At 34.2% G+C, this 22,800-nt stretch overlaps 1 protein-coding gene across 3 annotated transcripts; it reads left to right on the top strand.

Annotated features, from left to right (window-relative positions):
• Positions 1-6,987: 6,987 nt before the first annotated feature.
• LOC107847593 lies at positions 6,988-21,575 on the top strand. 3 transcript variants are annotated; one of them, XM_016691952.2, is made up of 12 exons: positions 6,988-7,252; positions 8,417-8,565; positions 11,248-11,549; positions 13,120-13,197; positions 13,326-13,864; positions 14,870-15,502; positions 15,661-15,815; positions 18,553-18,764; positions 18,870-19,003; positions 19,089-19,429; positions 19,504-19,607; positions 21,107-21,575. In XM_016691952.2, the coding sequence occupies exons 3-12, from the start codon at positions 11,267-11,269 to the stop codon at positions 21,175-21,177; spliced, it is 2,550 nt and encodes an 849-aa protein (XP_016547438.1). In that variant the 5' UTR covers positions 6,988-7,252; positions 8,417-8,565; positions 11,248-11,266; the 3' UTR covers positions 21,178-21,575. The 3 variants fall into 3 exon arrangements, with proteins under 3 accessions (XP_016547438.1, XP_016547437.1, XP_016547439.1); XM_016691951.2 differs by having other exon boundaries at positions 7,015-7,252; positions 8,452-8,565; XM_016691953.2 differs by lacking the exon at positions 8,417-8,565 and having other exon boundaries at positions 7,015-7,252.
• Positions 21,576-22,800: the final 1,225 nt, after the last annotated feature.

Here is a 22,800-nt window from a genome sequence, read left to right as displayed (position 1 = left end):
AGGTGAATATGTTACTTATGAAAAATTAATTTCGACCATTGTTGGAGAACTTAAAATTAATGAAAATAAAAAAAATTGAGGCTCGATACGTTGTTGATGGTAATGCAACTCCATTGTTGATTTGTAATATTATGGGTGTGAAGCTTTATATTGAGGCGAAGAAAAGTATGCTCGATTTTGAGATGTATCCACTAATCATCACCACAATCGATAAAGATGAAAGGGCGATGTTGTTTGAGGGTGAAACAGAGACAGTTATGTGTTTGAAGAATTCTTGTAAAAAAATTATAGAATTAATTAATGATAATTCTGATTGTTCGAATCTGTTGTCTTTGTGCGATGTGAAGTTGAACAAGATTATTTCAGATTGCAACAATAATGAAGTTAATGTTGGTTAAATCTACAAGGACAAAAAAACTCTGATTTTTGTTATGTCAAGGTATGTCATTGAGCATTCTTTCAATTTCAAAGCGAAAAGATCTGACAAAAAAGGTATATATGTGTTTCAATTATCAGAATTACTTATGTATCTCATGTTTTAGATTTACGTATCTCATTATAAGTTTATATATCTATTATATGAAAACGTATCTCATCAATATGTTATTCTGTTATATGAAATTAATTTGATTATATGTATCTCTTTTTTTGTAATATTTATGTAAATCTTAAGATACATGTTATTCAAATTAATTAAAAAGAGATACATAATTAATATACAAAATATGTTTAGTCACGTACAAAGATAAATATGAAATTGAAATATTAGTTTTACTTATGTATCTCATGTTCTATAATTATGCATCTCATATATTACATTGGCAACTTAGAATTGTTGAAAGTATTTGTGTCATGGCCAACATACAAAGTAACATGTTATGCTGATATGTGAAAACTAATTTTGTTTTATGTATCTCTTTTTGTACTATTAATTTATTACTTAAGATACATGTTATCATAGCGTTGTTAATAAGAGATAAATAATTATAGAACTGAATATTTGATCAATACTGATGTTAACATGAAGTTGATTTATTTATGAAGTATTGATGTTTTCAATGCTAGATAAGAAAGATTGAATTGTATGAAATTAAAGACGAAGTAGTGTTACCATCAAATACAAAAGACCACCGAGAAGGTCAAAGAAAGGGAGGCACAAGAAATCAAGTGAAACTCAAACATCAAGCAGTAATTATTGTGAGAGATGTGGTTATGAAGGTCACAATAGACGTATTTGTAATTTCTTTCCACAAGAGGAGTGACCTTGTGGTCGGATTATGAATAAGAGAGACTAATCCTTAGTAGTTTATTGTTTTTGTTTAGATATTTAGATTTAATTGTTTATGAAGTTTATGCTTGTTTTGAGACTTTTATGAATAATATTTGACTAAATAAAATTATTTTTTTATTTTCGTTAAATAAATATTCATCTATGTGAAAATGTTTTACAATATCATGTTGAACCATACAAAACTATGCGTTTAACTGATTGTTTATCACTTTTTATTACTTTTATAAAACATATTATTTTTATTTGCGGATATTAGATACATAATATTTTTAAACATTAAACATCTCTTCATTGAATTGTAATGTAATTATGTACTAACTTGAGTGCGCAGAAAGGTAAATATTTATAGTATTTTATTCAGCTTAATAGTTTTTCCAAGAGATACATAAAATCCTGATAGACATATGTATGTGTAAAATCATATGCATATATAATATGTAAAAGAGATACAAAATTAGATGTGTCTCTTACATTGCTAATATCTCTATCATATACATGTAACGTACGACACATTCATTTGAGAGATACATTTAATAAATGCGTTGAATAATCGGAGATACAAGTTACCCAAATGTATCTTTTTTCATTAAATATGTAGCTAAATACATATGCATAACTGAATTATTATTGTATATGATATGTTAGATGATACAATCATAATACCACCTACTTGTTTAATTTATATGTATCTGTTGTTATATAATCTTGTATCTCTTTCTGTTAATATGCAAATAATAATATTTTCTGATATTTTTTCGAATGTATCTCTTATATATTAACAAATGTAACTCTGTTTGGTAATATGTATCTCATAAAAATCTGTTATACTTTTAAGCGCGGAGTTGAAACACTTATTAAGAGGAACAAAAGTTTTAACATAAAAATCAACCACCGTAATTAAATATCTACAACAGTTGAAACACTTATTAAAAGAAAACAATTGAATTACTTCATAATAAACCATAATTTTCAAATAAAACATGTTTACTTTAGTTCAACACACAAAAAAAAAATATTCGCAAAGACAACTGAAATACTATTGTAGACAGTTTGTATTTGAAAAAGACAAAATACTAATTAAAAGTTAAACATAACAAAGATAACTACAATTATTCAAGACTAACTACGTCTTCTCTTGCAACTAGTGGCATGATGGTTGATTTAGGCCTCAGTGGGTCGTCATTGTCAATGAAGCAATTGTTCTCTACCTTATCAACTCCATATCTTCATAACGGGGATGCGTATCTCAAACGATGGTATCCACCACAACATCAGAACATGATATTTCTAATCCATCACTCAAATACTCAGCAAACAAAGCTGTAAAAAGTCCTCAATCCCGACATATTGATGTGTTTTACAAGTAGTTAGTTGTTAGTATAACCACAAAAAATTATCAGAAAACCAAAAAAATACATGCAGACTGTTACTGTTTTGCTGTGCAATTCTTGATACATATTACACTTCAAATGGATCTTTTTCCATCTTCATATTATACATATTAAATACGTCGTCATGAAACTTTTGTCGCTCCTTCGTTACAATTACTGTCAGAACCCAATGAAATTTTTTTTTTTTGCAATTTATCAGGACGCATACCTCGTCTAACAGATGCCAAGGAACATCACCCCGCAAACTAAATTCTTTGATTGTGTTTATAACTGACTCTTCAATTTGAGCAACAACATTGCAATAATGAAGTGCCTCTTGAGTTTGCATAACATTGTCAGATATGTAATGATGAAGTGCCTCAATTTGAGCAACAACATTGTAGCTAACAAATGTGTTCAAAAACTGTGTCAAAACGTGATAACTTAAATGTATTCAACACATTTATTCAACAACATTAGCTAAAAAATGTGTTAAAAAATTATATTGTTTTTCAGCTGTATATCCTGCAACTTAAAATTTTCGCTAACACGAGCATCTTGGTATAGTTTCACAAAACTCTCTTTTCTCGATGAAAAATACGTATGCCTTACCCCTAAATACCGAGGATCTGAAGCAATTCCACTTCTGTATAATTAGTTGTGATTATACAGAACAAATTTTATCCATAGACAGAGAACTGTGTTAGGTTTAGGAGGTTTACCTGAAGCATCGGTAATGAAAAATCAGCTGAAAATAATCTTATCGGGGGCAAATTTCTCTGCCAGAACGGTAACTCAACCCATAACTCGAGCACCGAAAACAACATCATTTTTAACATGAAACTCAAAACAGTCAATTGAGCGAGTTAAAAGGATATGATGTTTGATTTGATTTTTGATAAAAATCGTTGAACATAATAAGAAGAAAGTGAAGACAAAATTTGGGAAAAAATACCTTAATTCAATTATGTGAAGAAAAAGAGAAAATTGTGAAAATGAAACCGCCACAAAAATTCCGCGATTGATATAGAAAGAGTTGGTAAAGTTAAAATTGAATAAAAAGAGTGTTTTAGGATGAATCTCAGCTTTTAACCCAAATTAATAAAAGTTGGGATATTTGTAGTTTTTCAAACTGAAGGAATTTTTAGTAATTTTATAAACTAAAGTTGTGCTTTTATGAATTTTTTTCTGACATACAAATATGTAATTATAATTGACTTTAAGGGTGTCAAATATGACCCAAAAATTGATGATCCGCCTAATTCGCATAAAATATTAAAGATTGGACACAATATAATTTATATTGGGCTTATTTCAGCCCAATCCAACATAACCTATTTTGAAAGTGTCTTAAAGATTAGCCCATTTTTTTAGATTTACTTTAATTTGAATTTACTATTTGAGATTTACTTTGATTATTTCTATAGGTCAAGATTCTAGTCCCAAGTCGAGGTCAAATCTCAAGTTATGGGTCAGAGTCAAGTCTTGGGTTTTGAATTAGGGTTGACACTCGGGTCCTAAATCAAGGTTAGATCTCGGATTCTAGGTCAAAGTCTAGGCTTGAGTAGAGTCTTAGATCCCAGTCAGGGTCAGATATCTGATTTTGAGTCAAAGTCGGAGTCAAATCTTGAGTTTTAAATGAAATTTGGGTCTCAAGTCAAGGTTAATTCTCGAGGTTTATGTCGGGTCTTGAGTTATGGTTCAGTCAAGTTTTGAATCCTAAGTTAGGTTGTGATTGGGTCTCAAGTTTTTGGTCAAATCAAGTTTTGAGTCCCAGATCGCGTCTCGAATTTTTGGTTAAAGTTAGGTATCTAGTTTTAGGTCTAATTCGTAGCTTGAGTTCGAGTCCAATGTTACGAGTGTTATGTCGAGTTCAAAGGTTGAGGCTCGAATCTCAAGTTTTGAGTCAATCTTAAGTTGAGGGATGAGGTTGGATCGGGCAAGGATTAAGGCTTGAGTCTCGACAAATGGTATGGGTTTGAAAAAAAAGAAGTCAAACTGGGCAAGTCACAAATTATCTCATTTTTTGTCCAAATTAAACCCAAGTAACTTTTGAACTAATTTTTCAGTCAACTTATTTATTAGGATAAATTACGCAAAAATGCAAATTTAAGAGGTATAAATACATAAAGTTCCCTATCTTTTAAAATATTTCATAAAATTCTACATTTCTCCTTTTCCTCTTGATACATACTAAATAAGAAAAGTAATAGATTTGCATATATTTAAGCAAAGTAAATAATGAGAGAGAATCTCTTAAATACCTAAAAAAAGACCAAATTTAAAAAATTCCATCAGATCTTATTATAATTTGCAATTTACAATTTGTTCATTTTTTTTCCATCTCTATTATAACAAAAATGACGAGTTTTTTCAGGGAAGAAATAAATAAATATAAACTCAAAAACATTATTGTTTATCCCAAAATATTAGTCATCGTTTTGACAAATTGAACTTGTCCAATTTCTTTTGATGTTCTAAGAAAAGAAAAAAACATATCTTCTTAAATTCAACCTTACTTCTCTACTCTGGATTTTTATTAAGTGAGACGTTTAACAAGAGATTACTAATTGTTTAAACAAAAAATGACTCTTCAAGTCCTTATGTATAATTTTCAATGATGTTGATGCATATATTTTTGGTTAATATAGTTGATACATATATAATGTTGTTATTTTTTCAATACATCTTCGTACTATAAAACGACAATACATATGAGTGATACATCCACTGTCAATATATTGATGATGGATGTAAGTGATATATTCGTTGTTAGAATCTTGGTGATACATATGACAGATATTTTTTGATACTGATTAATATTTTTGATTAATTTATAAATGTTTGATACATTTTACATATGTTTGACATATGAAAATTATTTATTTTTGTATGAGATTGAATTTCGGATGAGTATTGAGTAGTTTTACCAGTTGTATCATTATGTATTTATGCCATGATTTGTGCGTGATTTACTCCCCGTAATAATTGGAAATCTGTTACTTCCTTATTTAACTAGCCACTTAGTTGCAAATGTATCACAATGGATATGTATCAAAACTAAAATCGAAATATCTTGTAATTTAACAAAGTTAAGGTTAAAAGTGCTACAACCCATTAACAATTCAGAATATATGTAGGTTACCCTATTTATTAACTCATCTTATTTTAATTTATTCAGTTTCAACCCAACTCGCCAATTTGACCAAGGACGAATCTAGGGGTCGGGAGGATGTTCATTTGAAACCCCTAAAATACATTAGAAGACATTCTGAACGCAATGAATACATAGATCGATTTTGAACCTAATAAATACAAGACGACCAAACACATCATCAGGCTCCTAAACTTGGCATGAACTTTTACTTTGACACCTCAACTAGCCCTTATTCATTTTAAACACCTAAATTAGTATTCTACAATACTTTTTTGAAATTAGCAAAATAAGTTAGAAAATTATAATACACTCGCTGGCGACGTGGCAAACAACGAATTAATTAATTACATGTGGTATTTTAAGTTTAAAAAGTTATTTTAAAATCTTAAACAATAAACTTTGAGTAAAAAAGAAAAGGGGCTAATAAATTAATGCCACATGATATTTTTGTCCAAATAATCACTTAAAAATTATATTTTACAGAAGAACCCCCACCGCATCATTTTCTCCGACCTGTCTTTTTCAAAAACACCTTCCAAAGAAATTTGACCACTATAAAAAAATTGTTTTATACGATTAAATCACTTTAATATAACTTTAAAAGAAATTGAAGCTTTCAGACGTTAATGAATAGATTTTACATAAGAAATCAAATATAAATGAAATTTTCATATAATTGTTATTATACTCAAGAAAAAGACTTTTACTGAATATATTCTATAAATGATAGGAGCTTTACTGTTCTGGATTCTCCAAATGTAAACGATTAGTTTGAGAAAAGTTATCTTACAGAAGCACAACCTCTTTTCAAAAGAAAAAAAATCACTTTTTCCTCCAAATTTCAGTTTTTTCCCATATTAATTCGAGGAGAAACATCAACTAGGCCTGTACATATTTTGATACAAACCGTTAATCCGAACCGTTAATTTGCTTATCGGGTTAATGGGTCGGTTATTTTGAATATCGGGTCGGGTGTCGGGTTGATAATTTCTGCTATCGGTTTATCGGTTCGGCCACGGTTTATTTGTTTTTTTTTTATCGGGCCACCCGATAACCCAACAAAATAATAGGTGCTGGGCTGCTAGTAGTGGCCTATTATCCGCCTAAAATTCTAATGTGGCCCATACTCCACCCATACCCACTGGCCCAAGTCCAATTATTCACATTTCACAATTCAGTTCACAATATGACAATAGGGTTAGGGAATTATTCTTTCACAATCACGATTCACGCTTCTCACTCTCTCTGAGTCACTACTCGCTACTCACATCTCCGATGTCACTCTCTCTCAGTCTCTCAGTCACGAAAAATTGTTGTTGCTGACAAGATCGAACTTGTGCCGAAGATCGAACTTCGAATTGAGCCAAAAATTCGACTTAGAGTCTATTCGCTACTCACATCTCCGATCTAAAATTGAAGGTCAAAAAATTTCAGGTAACCCTTTTTCTCCATCTCATTTGCATGTTCAATTTCTGTTGTTGTTGATAGTATTCTACTTCATCTTCATTTTATCGTATTAAGGGATTAGCAGTAGCCATTAATGGTGTTGAAATAGCTCAACAAAACCATATTCTGACACCCCCATTATTGTATCATTAGAAAGTTCAGTTCTTGTTTTGCTTAAAGATTTGAATCTTTTCTTGTTTTTGGGTAGTGGGGTGTTGGAGATTCAACCCGACACCCGACCCGATATTCAAAATAACCGACCTGTTAACCCGATAAGCAAATTAACGGTTCGGGTTAACGGTTTGTACCAAAATATGCACGGGCCTAGGAACATGACCAACGAAATAAGAAAAAGGTGTTTAAGCTTGGGGAAATCTCTTATTGTTGGAATCCATTCCTTCGTTTGTGATATCATCAGATCTATTTCACCATGAAAGGGGTGTAAGTTTTGGGAAATGGTGGCTGAAAAATAGGGAAGAAGATGATTTTTTTTTTTTTTTGACAAAATAAACTCCCCATGTGTTGTTGAGTATATCACACTCACTTTGTCATGTCAGCAAAAGGTGCCAAAATAACACAGCGGTACACTAGTTTTTTACATGTCTAAAATGAACAAGGGCTAGTTGATGTGCCAAATTGAAAGTTTATGTCAATTTTAGAGGCCCAACAATGTGTTTGGCCAATACGAGACGAGAGTTTGACTCGGTGATTTTGAGATTTCAAAATTCACCTTGAGGTTCCAAACCCCCAAGTGGAGGTCGTGGTCAGGTCAAGCCACAAGTTGGGGGTGGATCCCAGGTCTACGTAAGAGTCATGTAATCATATTTCGAGTCGAAGTCAGGAGTTAGGAGTTGGGTTCGAGAATCGAGTCTTGTGTTAAGATCAGGATCAAGAGTCGAGTTCAATATCAAAAATCCAACCTCAAATCAAGATCGAGTCGAGAGTTGGATCCTAAATTAAATTAATTAAACAATAGAGAGACTCACCCATATCTAAACTACAATACAAAATACAAAGAGTGAAAGGTTTAATTCCAATTTGAAAGCTCTTTCGAACAGGCTATTAGACAAAAATTTTACAATCAAAGTGTAAAAATTTGTGCTAAAATCGCAACAGAGTGCATCTAACCATGACATCATAACTGAAATGAAGTGACTAGGTTGCTAAACTCAAAAGCTCTGACACAGATCCCATAGTGCCGACTTTATTCCGTTCCGGTCCAGCCGATTCACCACCAGTCCACCGCCGTATTCCGATAGCCGATCTCTCCGACTCTTTTCTCCGGCGACCTCTCCGATCAGGTATTTTTTCCGATTTCATAGTGATTGGTGGATCCCTATCGCTTCGCAGTTTTCCTATTCTCATTTATTTCAATTATTTACTAATGATTTTCGTGTTTATTAGTTGAAATGTACTTGTTTATTCGAAGCACAGACACAAATCACTTGTACTGTTTTTTAAATTCATAATTGCGTGATATGTATGCGTCATACATGTCAAATCGCTCGAAATTTACCTTGCTTTAAACTCCATCCCAATTTATGTGAGGTTGCTTGACTCGGTACCGAGTTTAAGAAAGAAAAGACTTGAAATCCGTCCCATATTGATCATTTTACTGAATAAATGTCCCAAATTAGTTGATTACTTACTAAATCTAGATAGAAATAATAAAATTTTTCTCATTTTGCTCCTACATTTGATATACTCTTTGGGAGTTTGAACAAATTATCTTTATGTCCATTAATATGGATAAAAGGCATAGTAGTAGACTTGATCATTCCATTAATGATTTCTTAAGCACCGTGCAAAATGAATAGTGCTCAACTAATAGGGGGACAGAGGAAGTAGATATTAATGTGGTGATAAATTATTTCATTATGGGTAAAATGGACATTTTAAAGCAAAAATGTTATTAAAGGCAGAAATGTGTTATTTTTTTTTTGGGATTGGCTAAAAAGGAAAGTGAGACATATTGGGACAGAGGGAGTAATTGAGTGAAGGGGCGCGTTTGTATATTGTGCCTATTACAATTTAATGGGTTGGTTACAAGCATATGGTCGTAATTGAGTAGAAAATGAAATGCTTTGAGCATAGGTGGATCCAACATTCAATTGGAACTCTTTTTTAACAACAATAACAAACAGTGTAGTCCTATAAGCGAGGTTTGGGGAGGGTAGAGTGTATGTAGACCTTACCCCTATCTTGAGAAGTTAGAGAGGTTGTTTTGGGGAGATCTTCCTCGAGTAACGAACATCAGCGTAACTAAGAGTGAAATATAGAGGTAAAGAAGACAGAGAAAAGAATTTGGGAGGGGGGGTCTAGTGGTCAATGAAGTGTTTGAGAGCCATGAGATCTCCGGTTCTAATCTTAAGAGGAGACAAAAATATTAGGTGATTTCTTCCCACCTGTTTTAGGCCTCATTTGCTTGCACTTAATGGAGGTCTGAATCTGAATGATTCAGACTTCAGACCATTAAGTGCATTTGTTTTTTATTAAGATTTTGGCTCTTAATAAGTTGAATAGGGCTTAATCATTCAGATCTAAAACTAAGTCTTAGGCCTCATTTGTTTGCACTTAATGGAGGTCTGAATCTGAAAAGATTCAGACTTCAAACCATTAAGTGCATTTGTTTTTCATTAAAATTTTGGCTCTCTTAATATGTCTGAATAGGTCTTAATCATTCGGATCTAAAACTAAGTCTTAATCATTCAGATCTAGGTATTCTTGTATTGGATAATATTCACCACCACTCTATCCATAATCATCAGTCACCACCACTAACCACCTCTGCCACCACCACCATTGCCAACTACCATTTAGCCACCAACCACCTCCACCCTCACAATCACCATTCACAATCATAGTTGTTACTAACCAATATTTTCAGCCGCTACCATATCTATCATCTCCATTATTTTAACTATATCCGTCGCTATCACCACCATCAATGCTAATGCCAACACCACCATCATCATCAACCACTATCGGCCGATCCTAACTACTAACCAACTCATATATCACAACTGGCGCCACCGCTAACTACCACTAACACATCATCAACATTCACACATTCTTTGGCCGCCACCACCACCACCACCGCCATTGTCACCGGTGTCACCACCTCTACCACCGCTTCAACCACCATCATCGCTATAGTATATCTCTACTAATTATCATTTCCACCATCATAACTAACAACATCTCCAACTACCACCAACACTTCATCAATCATCATGCATTCATTTTTTAAGCTATCACAGTTAGCACCTCCAACTACTAACATCAACCAACTTCACATCACTGCCACCACCTCTATCAATCGTCACCATAATAACAATCATTATAATACCAAACATCTCTACCATCACAACTATCACCACCAACATTACTAATCACTAACACCAATCATTACCACCACCACCACCATTACAAATCATCTCCATTATCACTACAAATATAAATAATTTTTTCAATCAAATAATAATTTTATTGTATTAAATCAAATATTTTTTTAATATATAATTATGTTTTATTTGAATTATATTTTTTATAATATATGCAAATAAATAAATTTTGCATATTCAGATATTAAAAAACAATGTCTTTAACTATTCAGTTTTCAGATCTGAAGACAACATCTTAATCATTCAGATATTCAGATATGCATTCAGATTCAAACGTCTGAATCTTAATAAAAACAAATGCAGCCTTAGCCTTGGTGGACAGAGTTACATTGCTGGTGGGAGGGGACAGGTATCCCGTGAAATTAGTCGAGATGCACGAAAGCTGGTCCAAGCACTGTCATCAACAAAAGAAACAAAAAATAATAGGGAAAACATAACCCAACACTAAACGGAGGAGCAGTAATAACCAATTAACATAGAACTGGAACTCTAATTTGTTGCATAGAAAATTAACAAACAAATGTATATTTAGGACTTGATCCATTTGTATAGTGAAAGTTAAAATTTTTATCTTTGTAGGGAGTTTACAAGGGAAATCATGAACTTCCTGATGCTGAGGTCTAATCAAACTGCAGCTTCTGAGCACTCACCTGCTCGTGAAGTTCAATCGGTGCCAAATCATGCTCCCAAACCAAGTACTACTTTAGAAGGACTTATTGCGGAAGAACCTTTTACAGAGAGTGAGAAACGCGTCGGCGAGGGTGATGAATTTGGGAATGTGGATGAAGATCTTGTGGACACAAATGAGAAAACCAACTCTCAATTTGTTGCCAACCACGTTGATGTTAAAGAGGACGAAGGATGGATAACTATTCCAAAGGGTAAGATGGATTACTATTCCAGAGGGTAACATTTTCCTTTTCCTTTGCTCTGAAAGTGTTCATTTTTATTTTCTGCTTTGCTCTCGATGTGTGGTCTTGACATCCTGTTCCATGCTCTATTAAGTATCTGTTTATTATTCCTTGTCTTGAGCCGGGGGTCTATCGGAAACAACCTTTCTACTTCTCCTGAAGTAGTGGTATGGACTGCGTACATCTTACCCCCCAGACCCCACTATGTGGGAATACACTGGGTTTGTTGTTGTTGCTGCTCTCGATGTGTGCTATCTTTATCTGTATGCTCATTACTGATGAGATATGTTGCATCACATGTCTTGGCCAATACTGGTATGCCATATGCATTAGTTGTCAGAAAGGGAGAGTAACGTGAATTAGTTATTGTTCAATCTGCAAGACATTTTTGTTTCCTTAACTGTGTGGACTCCTATTACTCACTGTCTGGATGAGTTGGGAGTCTCTCTGGAATTATTTGTTTATAAACTTAGAAATTTTATTGCCTAAAAATCTCCAGTACAGATTGGAATAGTAGGTTTGTGCCTAATTTCTTAATGTCCATCTAACTCAAGTTGTGAGAAAGAATTTTGTTAGGAGTTTAGTCTACAATCTTGTTGTCTAAGTCTTTCTTTCACACATCCTACTGGCTCAATAACGATTTCAAACTTTAGATTACCATAGTTATTATGGAAAGAAACGTGTAAAGATATTCTTGTCTTGGTGGAAAATTGGTTAATACAGCTCCTATCTTCACGAAAGATTGGGAGCTTTTCTAAGAGGGAGGCAGATGGTCATAATTTTTACCTGATGATGGACTGCCTTTATGGGCTATTTGCTATTGGTTCCATTTAGTAAGTTACTCGTAGAAGTCTGATACTAGTGCTTGGAAATGTAGCATCTTTTGCCTTGGTTGATGACTATCATTTATAAATTTTTGTGGATCATAATTTAGTTCTGATAAGAATGCTGGGTTACCCTATCTATTCTATGTCCCAACAGTATCATATTTTATAGTTTTGGATCATACTCTGCTGTAAGTATTCTGGAATTTGTTTACAGATGAAAATTTTTATAATAGGGAGGTCCAATCCAATCTATTCCTAGCTGTGCGTTGCATTTGGCAATGACATATTAGTTGTGGATTAAACCATTGCTTGATGATCTTAAATTTGAAAACCTTTTATCTGTAATATTCAGGAACAACGCTGAAAATTTGCATCATGAAGCCTACTTTTGTTGTCTTATATTTCATCTCTACTTTTTCTGTAAGCACTGATACTTTTCAAACTTGGTGTGCAGAAGGAAATCAAAGAGTCCTGAGTCTGTCTATATCTTTTTTTTTTGACATAATATCGTTATTCTCTTCATCTTCTGAACGCTAATATATATATGGAATACTTTTTTATGTCTTGGACGAAATATAAGTTGTGTGCTTGATTTTTCTATCTCAGCTGCTTTTTTGCTTCAAAGATAGTGCTTGATGTTCAAAATGTTTGTCCAGTAATTCCAAATTTATATCTCAATGAACTAATTTCCAAGTCTTGACATGCATTTCCAGATAAGCTTCCTGATAACTGGAGTGAGGCACCAAATATATCTTCCATATGTTCACTGGACCGCTGCTTTGTTATACCTGGTAGCTACTATTGTTAATCTCCTTTTCTTCTTGTCTCTGTCTCTCCCCCTCTTTTTCTATCATCTTCCAAGTTCCACCTCTTTTCAGGTTTCCTCAGTTATATATTTCTGAATTTTCATCAATTATAGGTGAACAGATCCATATACTTGCATGCCTCTCGGCCTGTAAGCAGGATACGGAAATTATTACACCTTTTAAAGTTGCGGCCGTCATGAATAAAAATGGTATTGGACAAAGCAATCAGAAACAAAATGGTAACTCAGGGACGAATTCCGGGTCTGTTTCCCCCTTAGGAGCAGTGGATGATAGTAGTGTGAGTGAGAACGGTAATGCAAATATTGATCCTGAAAAGGAGGTTTCTACTGGTGAAAATCTGTTGAGATTGGAAGATTACAAAAGACAAACTGCATCACTAGTACAAAGGTTTAACAGTTCTCACTTTTTTGCTCGAATTGCGGAGTCAGATGAACCTCTATGGTCGAAAAGAAAAGCTATGGAGGACTTATCTGATACGATTGGAGCAGATGGCTCAGAAACAGTGAAGACACTTAAAAAGAAGCTATCCTTGAGTGCTTCCACTGATAAGGGAAACTTTGATGCTAGAACATCTGGTGGAGTGGCAAGAAATGCTGTCAAGTGTTGTGCCCTTCCAAATGGAGATATAGTGGTAAGTTCCGCAAAAACTGTAGTGTCGGCGGTTATACTCAATCTCTAGTGAAATGTATACAGACCAGATTACATGCCATCACCTTTTACTCAAATTGTACAAATGCATCATGTTTGTTTCGTAGTGTTGACTTTGGTATCTGCTGTTGTGTTTCTGTTTTCATATTGAACTTGTGCCTGCATGAACCTGTTTCCCGTTACTTAGCATAGAGTTAACAGATTCAAAAGAAACACAATTTCTTGATTGTGCGAAATGTCCACCGTGACAGAGGATTGATGCGGTTAAAAGAAACCATCTTCAGCTTGAGTTTTCAAATGTGGCAAAAATTATTGTTGTCCTGTCAAAACAATAGCTTAGATGTGGAGATGGTGGTTAGGTGTCATACATAAGCTTCTCCGCAGGGATGGAGGTTGTTTGGGAAGGGGTTCTGGGAGGAGTAATACTGGATTTAGAGTGTTCTTCTTGAGAGAGCTGTATCAGGGTCCAGGAGAAGGTTGCCGTGGTGCTGAATGGTATGGCTAGAAAATTCGGGTTTATCTCCAGGCGATAATGGGTTCTTTAGTGTTATTTCTAGACGTACGATCTTACTGCTTGCTAGCAAAATTCGGGTTTATCTCCAGGCTATAATGGGTTCTTTAGTGTTATTTCTAGAAGTATGATCTTACCGTTTAATGTAGTGCTGGGTTATTCTCTATAACTTCCATTGAAGACTATCATAACTATGAATTTTAGACAAGTATTGTTTTAGTGGTGCGAACATTTAAATCAGAGTAATGTAGGGGTAAGGCTGCGTACACACTACCTTCCCTAGACCCCACTTGTGGGACTACACTGGATATGATGCTGTTGTTGTACATTTAAATCCGAGTATGAAAAATAGTACTACTTTTCCTGCTCTTTCTGATGCTTATAGATTTTTAGTTGTATTACTTGTTGGTTATGTCTTTTTAGTTTTCCTGGAGAACAGCTGATGTAGATACAATTTTCTTGTCTGGAAGGATGCAGGTACTTTTACAAGTAAATGTTGGTATTGAGTTTGTGAGAGATCCAGTGCTTGAAATTCTTCAATTTGAGAAGTATCAAGAGAGAAGTTTGTCATCTTTGAATGAGGAAAACTTGACTTACTCAAAGCAGGATCCCTGTGGTGAACTGTTGAAATGGCTACTTCCTATAGATAATTCTATTCCCCCTTCAGCACGACCTATATCCCCGCCTCAATTAAGTTCCAGTGCGAGCATTCGTAGTACATCCACAAAGCCCATCGTACCTGGATCTTCTGGATCACAGATATTTTCTTTCGGTAACTTTAGGAGTTACTCCATGTCTTCACTTCCTCCAAATAGTGCACCACCTCCATCTGTTACAACCTCCACTACTGGACCCAGTTTTAATCCAGAAGATTGGGAACGCTTTTCATTTCAAAGGTCACTGAAGAGTGATAAGACCGGGAGTGAAGGACTTTTATCTTTTAGAGGCGTGTCTCTTGAGCCAGAAAGATTTTCGGTTCGTTGTGGTTTAGAAGGTATTTTCATTCCTGGAAGGAGATGGAGGAGGAAAATTGAAATAATTCAACCAGTGGAAATTACTTCTGTTGCTGCTGACTGCAATACAGATGATCTCCTTTGTGTTCAGATTAAGGTGGGTTTTATTCATTAGCCTGAGTAACTTCATCAACTCATTGATAATTTATTGTATTGAAACCTGTTATTGGATATATGTATGTACCTAGGAATTTAATGTACTTTATGGCTTGGGTATGTCTAAACGATTAACATGAAATCAGCATTCTTTTGCAGAATGTCTGTCCACCACATGCACCTGATATTGTTGTCTACATAGATGCCGTAACAATCATTTTTGAAGAAGCTTCAAAAAGTGGGCCTCCTTCATCATTGCCAATTGCATGTATTGAAGCTGGCGAAGACTATGGTTTGCCAAATTTGGCTCTCAGGTCTTATTCAGTTTAACTTTTTATCTTTATTTAATAAGTGATTTATCTTCTTTATCCAACCATTATGAATAGTGCTAGTGTGCTGACTCACAACAGGCATCATTTCTGGGGCCTGGTTTATGTAAATTTGTATTTAATGGTTGAAGACTTGAAGTTCCCCTAATCTGCATTTGTTTTAGTGATTATAAAAAAAAAATGAAAATCTGCATTTGTTTTAGTGTTTGTTCTCCTTTTAACTGAGAGAATGTAAAATATATTGACCATCAGCAGAAACAGAAGCATTCCTACCACTGGGGCAGATCTTATTAATAAGATATCTGCAAGATTGCATCAGAATTAAGTAGAGTTTACTTGCTGTTATTGCGGCAAGTACCAGTGATTAAGCTGAATATTTTTGACATTCTGAGGAAATTTTGAATATCTTATTACTGTTTTCCAAGCATGTTCGAACGAAGGGCTACTAATCACCAGTTAGGTGTTCCTTAATTTGATAGCCTGTTTGGCCAAGCTTCTTGGAGGCTACAAATACTTATTCTGAGATTTGAGGTGCTCGGCCAACAAAAAAATGTGCTTTTAAGCAACAACTTAACCAACTTTTCTGCTATTGGGACAGTTTTGTTTGTTGTTGGGAAGAAGCTATGAATTTCTGCTTTTTCCAAGAAGCTAAAGTAGAAAGCACCAACGGGTGTGGCCTAGTGGTCAATGAAGTGGGTTGAGAATCATGAAGTCTCAGGTTCAAATCCCAATAAAGAAAAATAAAGAAAAAAACACTAGGTGATTTCTTCCCATATGTTTTAGCCTTGCTGGACGAAGTTATCCGGTACCTTGTTGGTGGGAGGTGGCATGTATCCCGTAGAATTAGTTGAGATACGCGAAAGCTAGCTCGGAGTAATAAAAAAAAGGACTAAATTGGAAAATTAATTATTTCAAGGTAAAAATATACAACAACTACGCCTCAGTCACAAACAAGTTGGTCGACTATATGAATCTGCATATCTCCATTTAAGCTCATATCATAATAATAGAATAAAAGTGAAAAAAGTTCAAAATATATATTATTATTAGAAGTTCTCTAACAAATCTAATACCTATCCTCAACGAGTAGCTATCACCTATATAGATCTTGTTCTTCCATTGTGCTTTATCTTTAGCTAAGTGGCATTAATACCAACATTTATAGGTGATTCAAGACAACTTTCTTGCATTTGTAGGTTGATGCAAAATATGCAATATACCCTTTTAACACCTTCATTTGTAGGTTGATGCAAAATATGCAATATACCCAAAAATCTCAAGCAACCTCACATTTTATCCTCAGTACACACTTGGCACTTGCACCTTCTGGAAAATATGGTTATTTCTAGTCTTATCTAATCGGGCATGACCACACATCCATCTTAGCATCCGTAATTCTACAACACTCATCTTGTGGATATGTTGGATTTTAGCAGCCCAACATTCACTGCCATATAACATTGCAGAACTTATAGTTATTCTATAGAACATACCTTTCACTTTGGTAGTCTCTATATTATGGGGGATTCATCATGAATTGGTTGACTTGCCTGTAGACAACCCTCGTCCTTTATCCGGGCTTGGGATCAACAATGTAAGCAAGCTCACATAGGGGAAGTTTTTCAAGGAAAAAATATCTTTCTCATAAGTTTGTTTTTACCAAACTTATGAGGTAAATACACTCTACCATCTACCGGAAACAACCTCTCCACCTCACTTCTTAGATAGTGGTACGGACTGCGTACGCTCTACCCTCCCCAGACCCCACTTTGTGGGAATATGCTGGGTATGTTGTTGTTTGCTATGTTGCTTGGACTCTTCAAAAATTTCAGCGGGTGCGTGTCAGATTCTCCAAAAATAGTGTATTTTGAAGAATCCGACTTTCAAAAAAATACAAATGCTTTTCTCCTTTTTTTTTTTTTTTTTTAAGGGGAGCCTTGGAGTAACCGGTAAAGTTGCTGCCATGTAACCAGGAGGTCACGGGTTCAAGCTTTGGAAACAGCCTCTGGCAGAAATGCAAGGTATGGCTGCGTATGATACACCCTTGTGGTGGGGCCCTTCCCCGGACACAACGCATAGCCGTAGCTTTAGTGCACTGGGCTGCCCTTTTTTTGTCTCCCTTTTTTCCCTTTTTGGTTTCGACCCTGTCTTTTCCCTTTTTCCCCTACCTCTTCCTCTTTGGAACAGTCTATCAACTATAAATATGAGTTATTTTTCTCTTTATTTAATTAAAAAATAATTTCGCTGTTTTAAGTCATTCCAATTGTAAAATGAACCTTGATACTCTTTTTTGGGGGTAATTTGACACACTACCAAAAAAAAAAGTTGGCTAAATGCAAACTGCTTATCAAATACTGAAATAAACACTTCTTAGAAGAATTGGCCAAACACAAACAACTTTTTTCCAAAAGTAGTTCTTCGAGGAAACAGCCTCTCTGCCTCACTTCTGAGGTAGTGGTATGGACTGCATACATTCTACCCTCCCCAGACCCCACTCTTTGGGAATATACTTTTATTATGTTGTTGTAGTTCGTTGCAAAGCTATTTTGATAGAAGTGCTAAAAATAAGCCCTTTTTGGCGACTTGGCCGTACAGGGCCTACAGGCTTTAAGGCTATTATTTCTATTGCTAGCTTCAATGGTGTAGGCCTAACTTTTTGTTGTAATTGTTATACTGCTGGATTGCAAGGGAGAAGAGATTAACTGCAATATCCCCTTTGCAGGAGAGGTGAAGAACATTCTTTCATTCTCAGACCAGTCAATCCCATCTTGAAGAGTTCCAATGTTCATAGTGGAAAAACTTCTAGATCTTCAAGAGTACATTCTAGAAGTGCATCATCAACATGGAACCATTTTCCCAATATTGAGGAACGAAATACTGGGTCATCTACTGATAAATATGCAGTTCTGGTATCATGTCGATGCAATTACACTGGTAGGTACTGTTTTAAAAGGAATTCTTTCTAGGTACATGTACGTGATAACTATTTATGGGGTTTTATGCTTCTTAAGTTCTCGGATCTTCTGTGGATACTTGTAGAATCAAAGTTATTCTTCAAGCAGCCAACAAGCTGGAGACCAAGGATTTCTAGGGACCTTATGATCTCTGTTACTTCTGAAATGACAAAACAAAGCCCTGGATCTTTTGATGGAGGTGCTCAGCTTCCAGTACAGGTTGTGCATGATATGAGAACAGTTTTTACTTATCATGGTGAAGGTTTAAACATCTAGAGGGCTTATCATATGTTCAATTTGTCAGGTTTTAACTGTTCAGGCATCAAACCTGACTTCAGAAGATCTGACAATGACTGTGCTTGCTCCTGCTTCCTTTACTTCCCCACCTTCTGTGGTGTCATTGAGTACCTCACCGACATCACCAATGAGTCCCTTCATTGGCTCTTCTGATTTTATGGAGAGAGTGAGTATTGATAAACAAATTAGTGCTGCTCAGAGCACTAGCTCGGTAAATCAAGTACCGGAAGGAAAAGATCTTTCTCAATCAGGTTCAGTTAGTGAGAGGGCCACTCCCATAACTGATGTGCTCCCTAGTGGCGATTTAGGTTGTACACATCTATGGTTGCAGAGCAGAGTTCCCTTAGGGTAATCATTTATTTGTAAGTTATCTTTATTTCTCATTTCGGGTTTAATCTTACACCCCTAATTGGTGGCTTCAGATGTGTGCCCGCTCAATCTACAGCAACCATCAAGCTTGAAGTGCTTCCCCTGACAGATGGTATAATCACACTTGATTCTTTACAGATTGATGTCAAGGAGAAAGGTATTAGCGGACTCAAATTGTTAAAACATTTTTCTTGCCTCCCTTTATTTAAATTTCCACATTGAAATGGCAAGGATTTGGTATAACCCTTCCCCGATATGTATTAGCAGAGCTAAATTTTTTTAAATTTGGTCCTGCCTTTTCTTTTATTAATTTCTGTTGAGGTAGAAGGATTTAGCATCAACCCCAGCCTATATATGAGTATCCGTAAGAATAATGCATGAAGGGGGGAGAGGGGTTTTTAATGCCTAACCTCCTCGATGCCTCATGAATTATGACACAGGTCCTTCCTGGTAATGATGGTTTTGGTAAAAGTTTATTGGATGAGTCTTTTGTTACACATATTCACTTGATGAATATCCGAAATACCAGAAAGCTTGATTAATATCATATTTTCTTTGGTTCCTTTCCCACTCTTGACTTATTACTCAAGAATTAGTGCGAGTTATGAATTATGCGCCTTGACAATTTTGTTGGGTTTATTTTGATTGAAAGAACAGAGATGAGATTAAGTTAAAGGAAAATTAAGTAGGGAAAGAAAGGAGTTCTATTTGGCAGTTGGTTTTGTGAAGGGAAACGGAGGATTGGATGACATTTCCGTAACGCCTAAGTTGTGTGGACTCTTCATTTTCGATGCCGCACCGTGTTGGATTCTCCGCAAATACACAACTTTTGGAGAATCCGTCACACTCATTGGCATTTTTGAAGAGTCCGAGCAACATAGAGTTATACCCTCTGTGTATCTAAATGAGAAAATCAACCGTATTTGGTTGGATGAAAATTAGAACCTATCAAGCTACGGTTTTGCCCGAATTTCTGGTGGGAAAAATAAATTTAACTTCTGTGCCTTCATTCATTATCTTCATTCATTACTTGGTGGGGGTATTATTCTTGTTATGATACCTTGTTTCATGCTTTATTACGAATCTGTTTACTTTTCTCTGTTTACTATTACTTGTGGGTGTCGTATTTATGTTATGCCATCTTGTCCCATGCTTTACTATGAATTTGTTTATTATTCCGTGTCTCGAGCCGGGGGTCTATCGGAAACAACCTTTCTACTTCTTTAGAGGTAGAGGTATGGACTCCGTACATCTTACCCTCCCCAGACCTCACTATGTGGGAATACACTGGGTTTGTTGTTGTTATTCATTATCTCAATATGCCTCTTTCATTCTTCTTCTATTTGCACCCTTTCTGTAGGGTAGACTGCAAAAAGCAGAGTAAGCCCTTTTGATTATATTAGAGTCAATTAGACTTAATGCAGTTGCGATATATTTTATGCACTATGGTGCATTTTCGATCTAATTGAGTAATTTATAAGAGTATACTAGGTGAAACCTTCATATGGTGCATGTGTTGTTTATAGATTTTCAAAACATTCTGCAAAAATGTTCTTTTGTACGTGCACCATCTGTTTGTTCATGTAGATATTGCTCGTTGATTTTCTTTATGGTGATCATAATGAATTAACTGAGACAAATAATCTGCATTGGCAGGTGTGACATATGTTCCTGAGCATTCTTTGAAGATCAATGCAACTTCAAGCATTTCCACTGGGATTATCTGAGCCAACTATTAGCAGGTTTGGATGTTGTGAGTGGACAGAAAGATACTTCTCATAATGCTAGTGTCATACGTAGATGATACGCGGATCGGATGTATATTTGAGTTCCTTTGATGTGATGATTTTGTGTAGATTTATAATATGCTAGTCTTTAGGAATGGCATGTGGTTGATGAACTAAAGGAGAATGGATTATGGCTGTACCTTACTGTGTAGATGTTATGTTCAATTTTGAAGCACCCACCAGGGAGGGTGGGGTGGGGGTGACTATTATGTACGTGTATAATTGTTATTTTTCAGAAAGACCTGTTTCTGAGGGAATGAAGTCTCTTTTCTTTTACAACTAGATATTGATGGCCCGTGCTAACATGGATCCAATATATGTTATTTTTTTTATCTCAATTTAAATTATTAAAATACTTTATATTTTTAATTATTGTGATTTATTGTATTTTTTCTTCTGTTTCAATTTAAATTTAAATGATGCTGGTATAATTTCAAGTTACTCAAACATTTTATATTTTTAAAATTTTTTTAAGTTGTTATTTATGTGTTCTACAATGTTTTTTACATTATTTTTTAATAATATATGAATATTCTCCTTGTCTCAATGTCTCAATTTATGTGGCACAAATAAAATTGACAGTGAATCAATTTTTTTTACACACTTTTATAAGTTTTTAATTATTGTGATTTATAATACTTTTTATTTTATTTTTAAATAATATGTTATTTTATGTCTTGCTCTCTCTTTTCAATTCCTGTATACTAATATAATTTTGATATTCAATTAAATTTTTTATGTTGACATATTATTTTATGTCTCTTTTACTTTTTTTTTACGAAATATTATCAATTTTTCAATGCTTAAACGATCATAATAATTAATTAGTGGTGATTTAGTAAAATCACGGTAAAAGCAATGAAGCACACGTCTGAAGCGACTTATAATAACTAATTAGAAGTGATATAGTAAAATTATTATAAAAAACACTTGTATAATAATTAATTAACAATAGTACAGTAAAATTACGATTGAAATGAGACAGTTATAAATATCTATTTTTTTTAATTAAATATTATTAATTTTGTAATATATAATGACTTATAATATTTAATTAGAAATATAATAATTAATTAGGAATGATATAGTAAAATTATAATTGAAGAAGCTGAAGCAGATATGTTATAAATGTCTATTTTAATTTTTTATTAAATCTTATTAATTTTCTAATACATAAATGACTTATAATAATTAATTAGGGGTGATATAGTAAAATTACAGTTGAAGTAGCTGAAGCAGACATGTCGACCTCGTGCTTGCTTTGCCGATACAGTAAAATTACGATTGAAATAACTAAACCAGTCATAAATGTCTATTTTACTTTTTTTCTAATTAAATATTATTAATTTTGTAATACATAAATAACTTATAATATTTAATTAGGAATAAAATAATTAATTAGGGGTGATATAGTAAAATTACAATTGAAGCTTTGTAACAAACATATCATAAATGTCTATTTAAATTTTTTATTAAATATTATTAATTTTTTGATACATAAATAATTTATAATAATTAATTAAGGATGATATAATAAAATTATAGTTGAAACAGATATATTGA

This window comes from Capsicum annuum, chromosome 11, assembly GCF_002878395.1.
Source record: "Capsicum annuum cultivar UCD-10X-F1 chromosome 11, UCD10Xv1.1, whole genome shotgun sequence".
NCBI classification, from domain to species: Eukaryota; Viridiplantae; Streptophyta; class Magnoliopsida; order Solanales; family Solanaceae; genus Capsicum; species Capsicum annuum.
Note: the sequence above shows the minus strand (reverse complement) of the source record. Positions and strands in the feature narration are given on the sequence as shown.

Coding starts and splice junctions, on each gene's coding strand:
- LOC107847593 (XM_016691952.2), top strand. CDS start 11,267: ATGAACTTCCTGATGCTGAGGTCTAATCAAACTGCAGCTTCTGAGCAC. Junction 11,550..13,119: donor ATGGATAACTATTCCAAAGG/GTAAGATGGATT, acceptor ATGCATTTCCAG/ATAAGCTTCCTGATAACTGG. Junction 19,608..21,106: donor GATTGATGTCAAGGAGAAAG/GTATTAGCGGAC, acceptor CTGCATTGGCAG/GTGTGACATATGTTCCTGAG.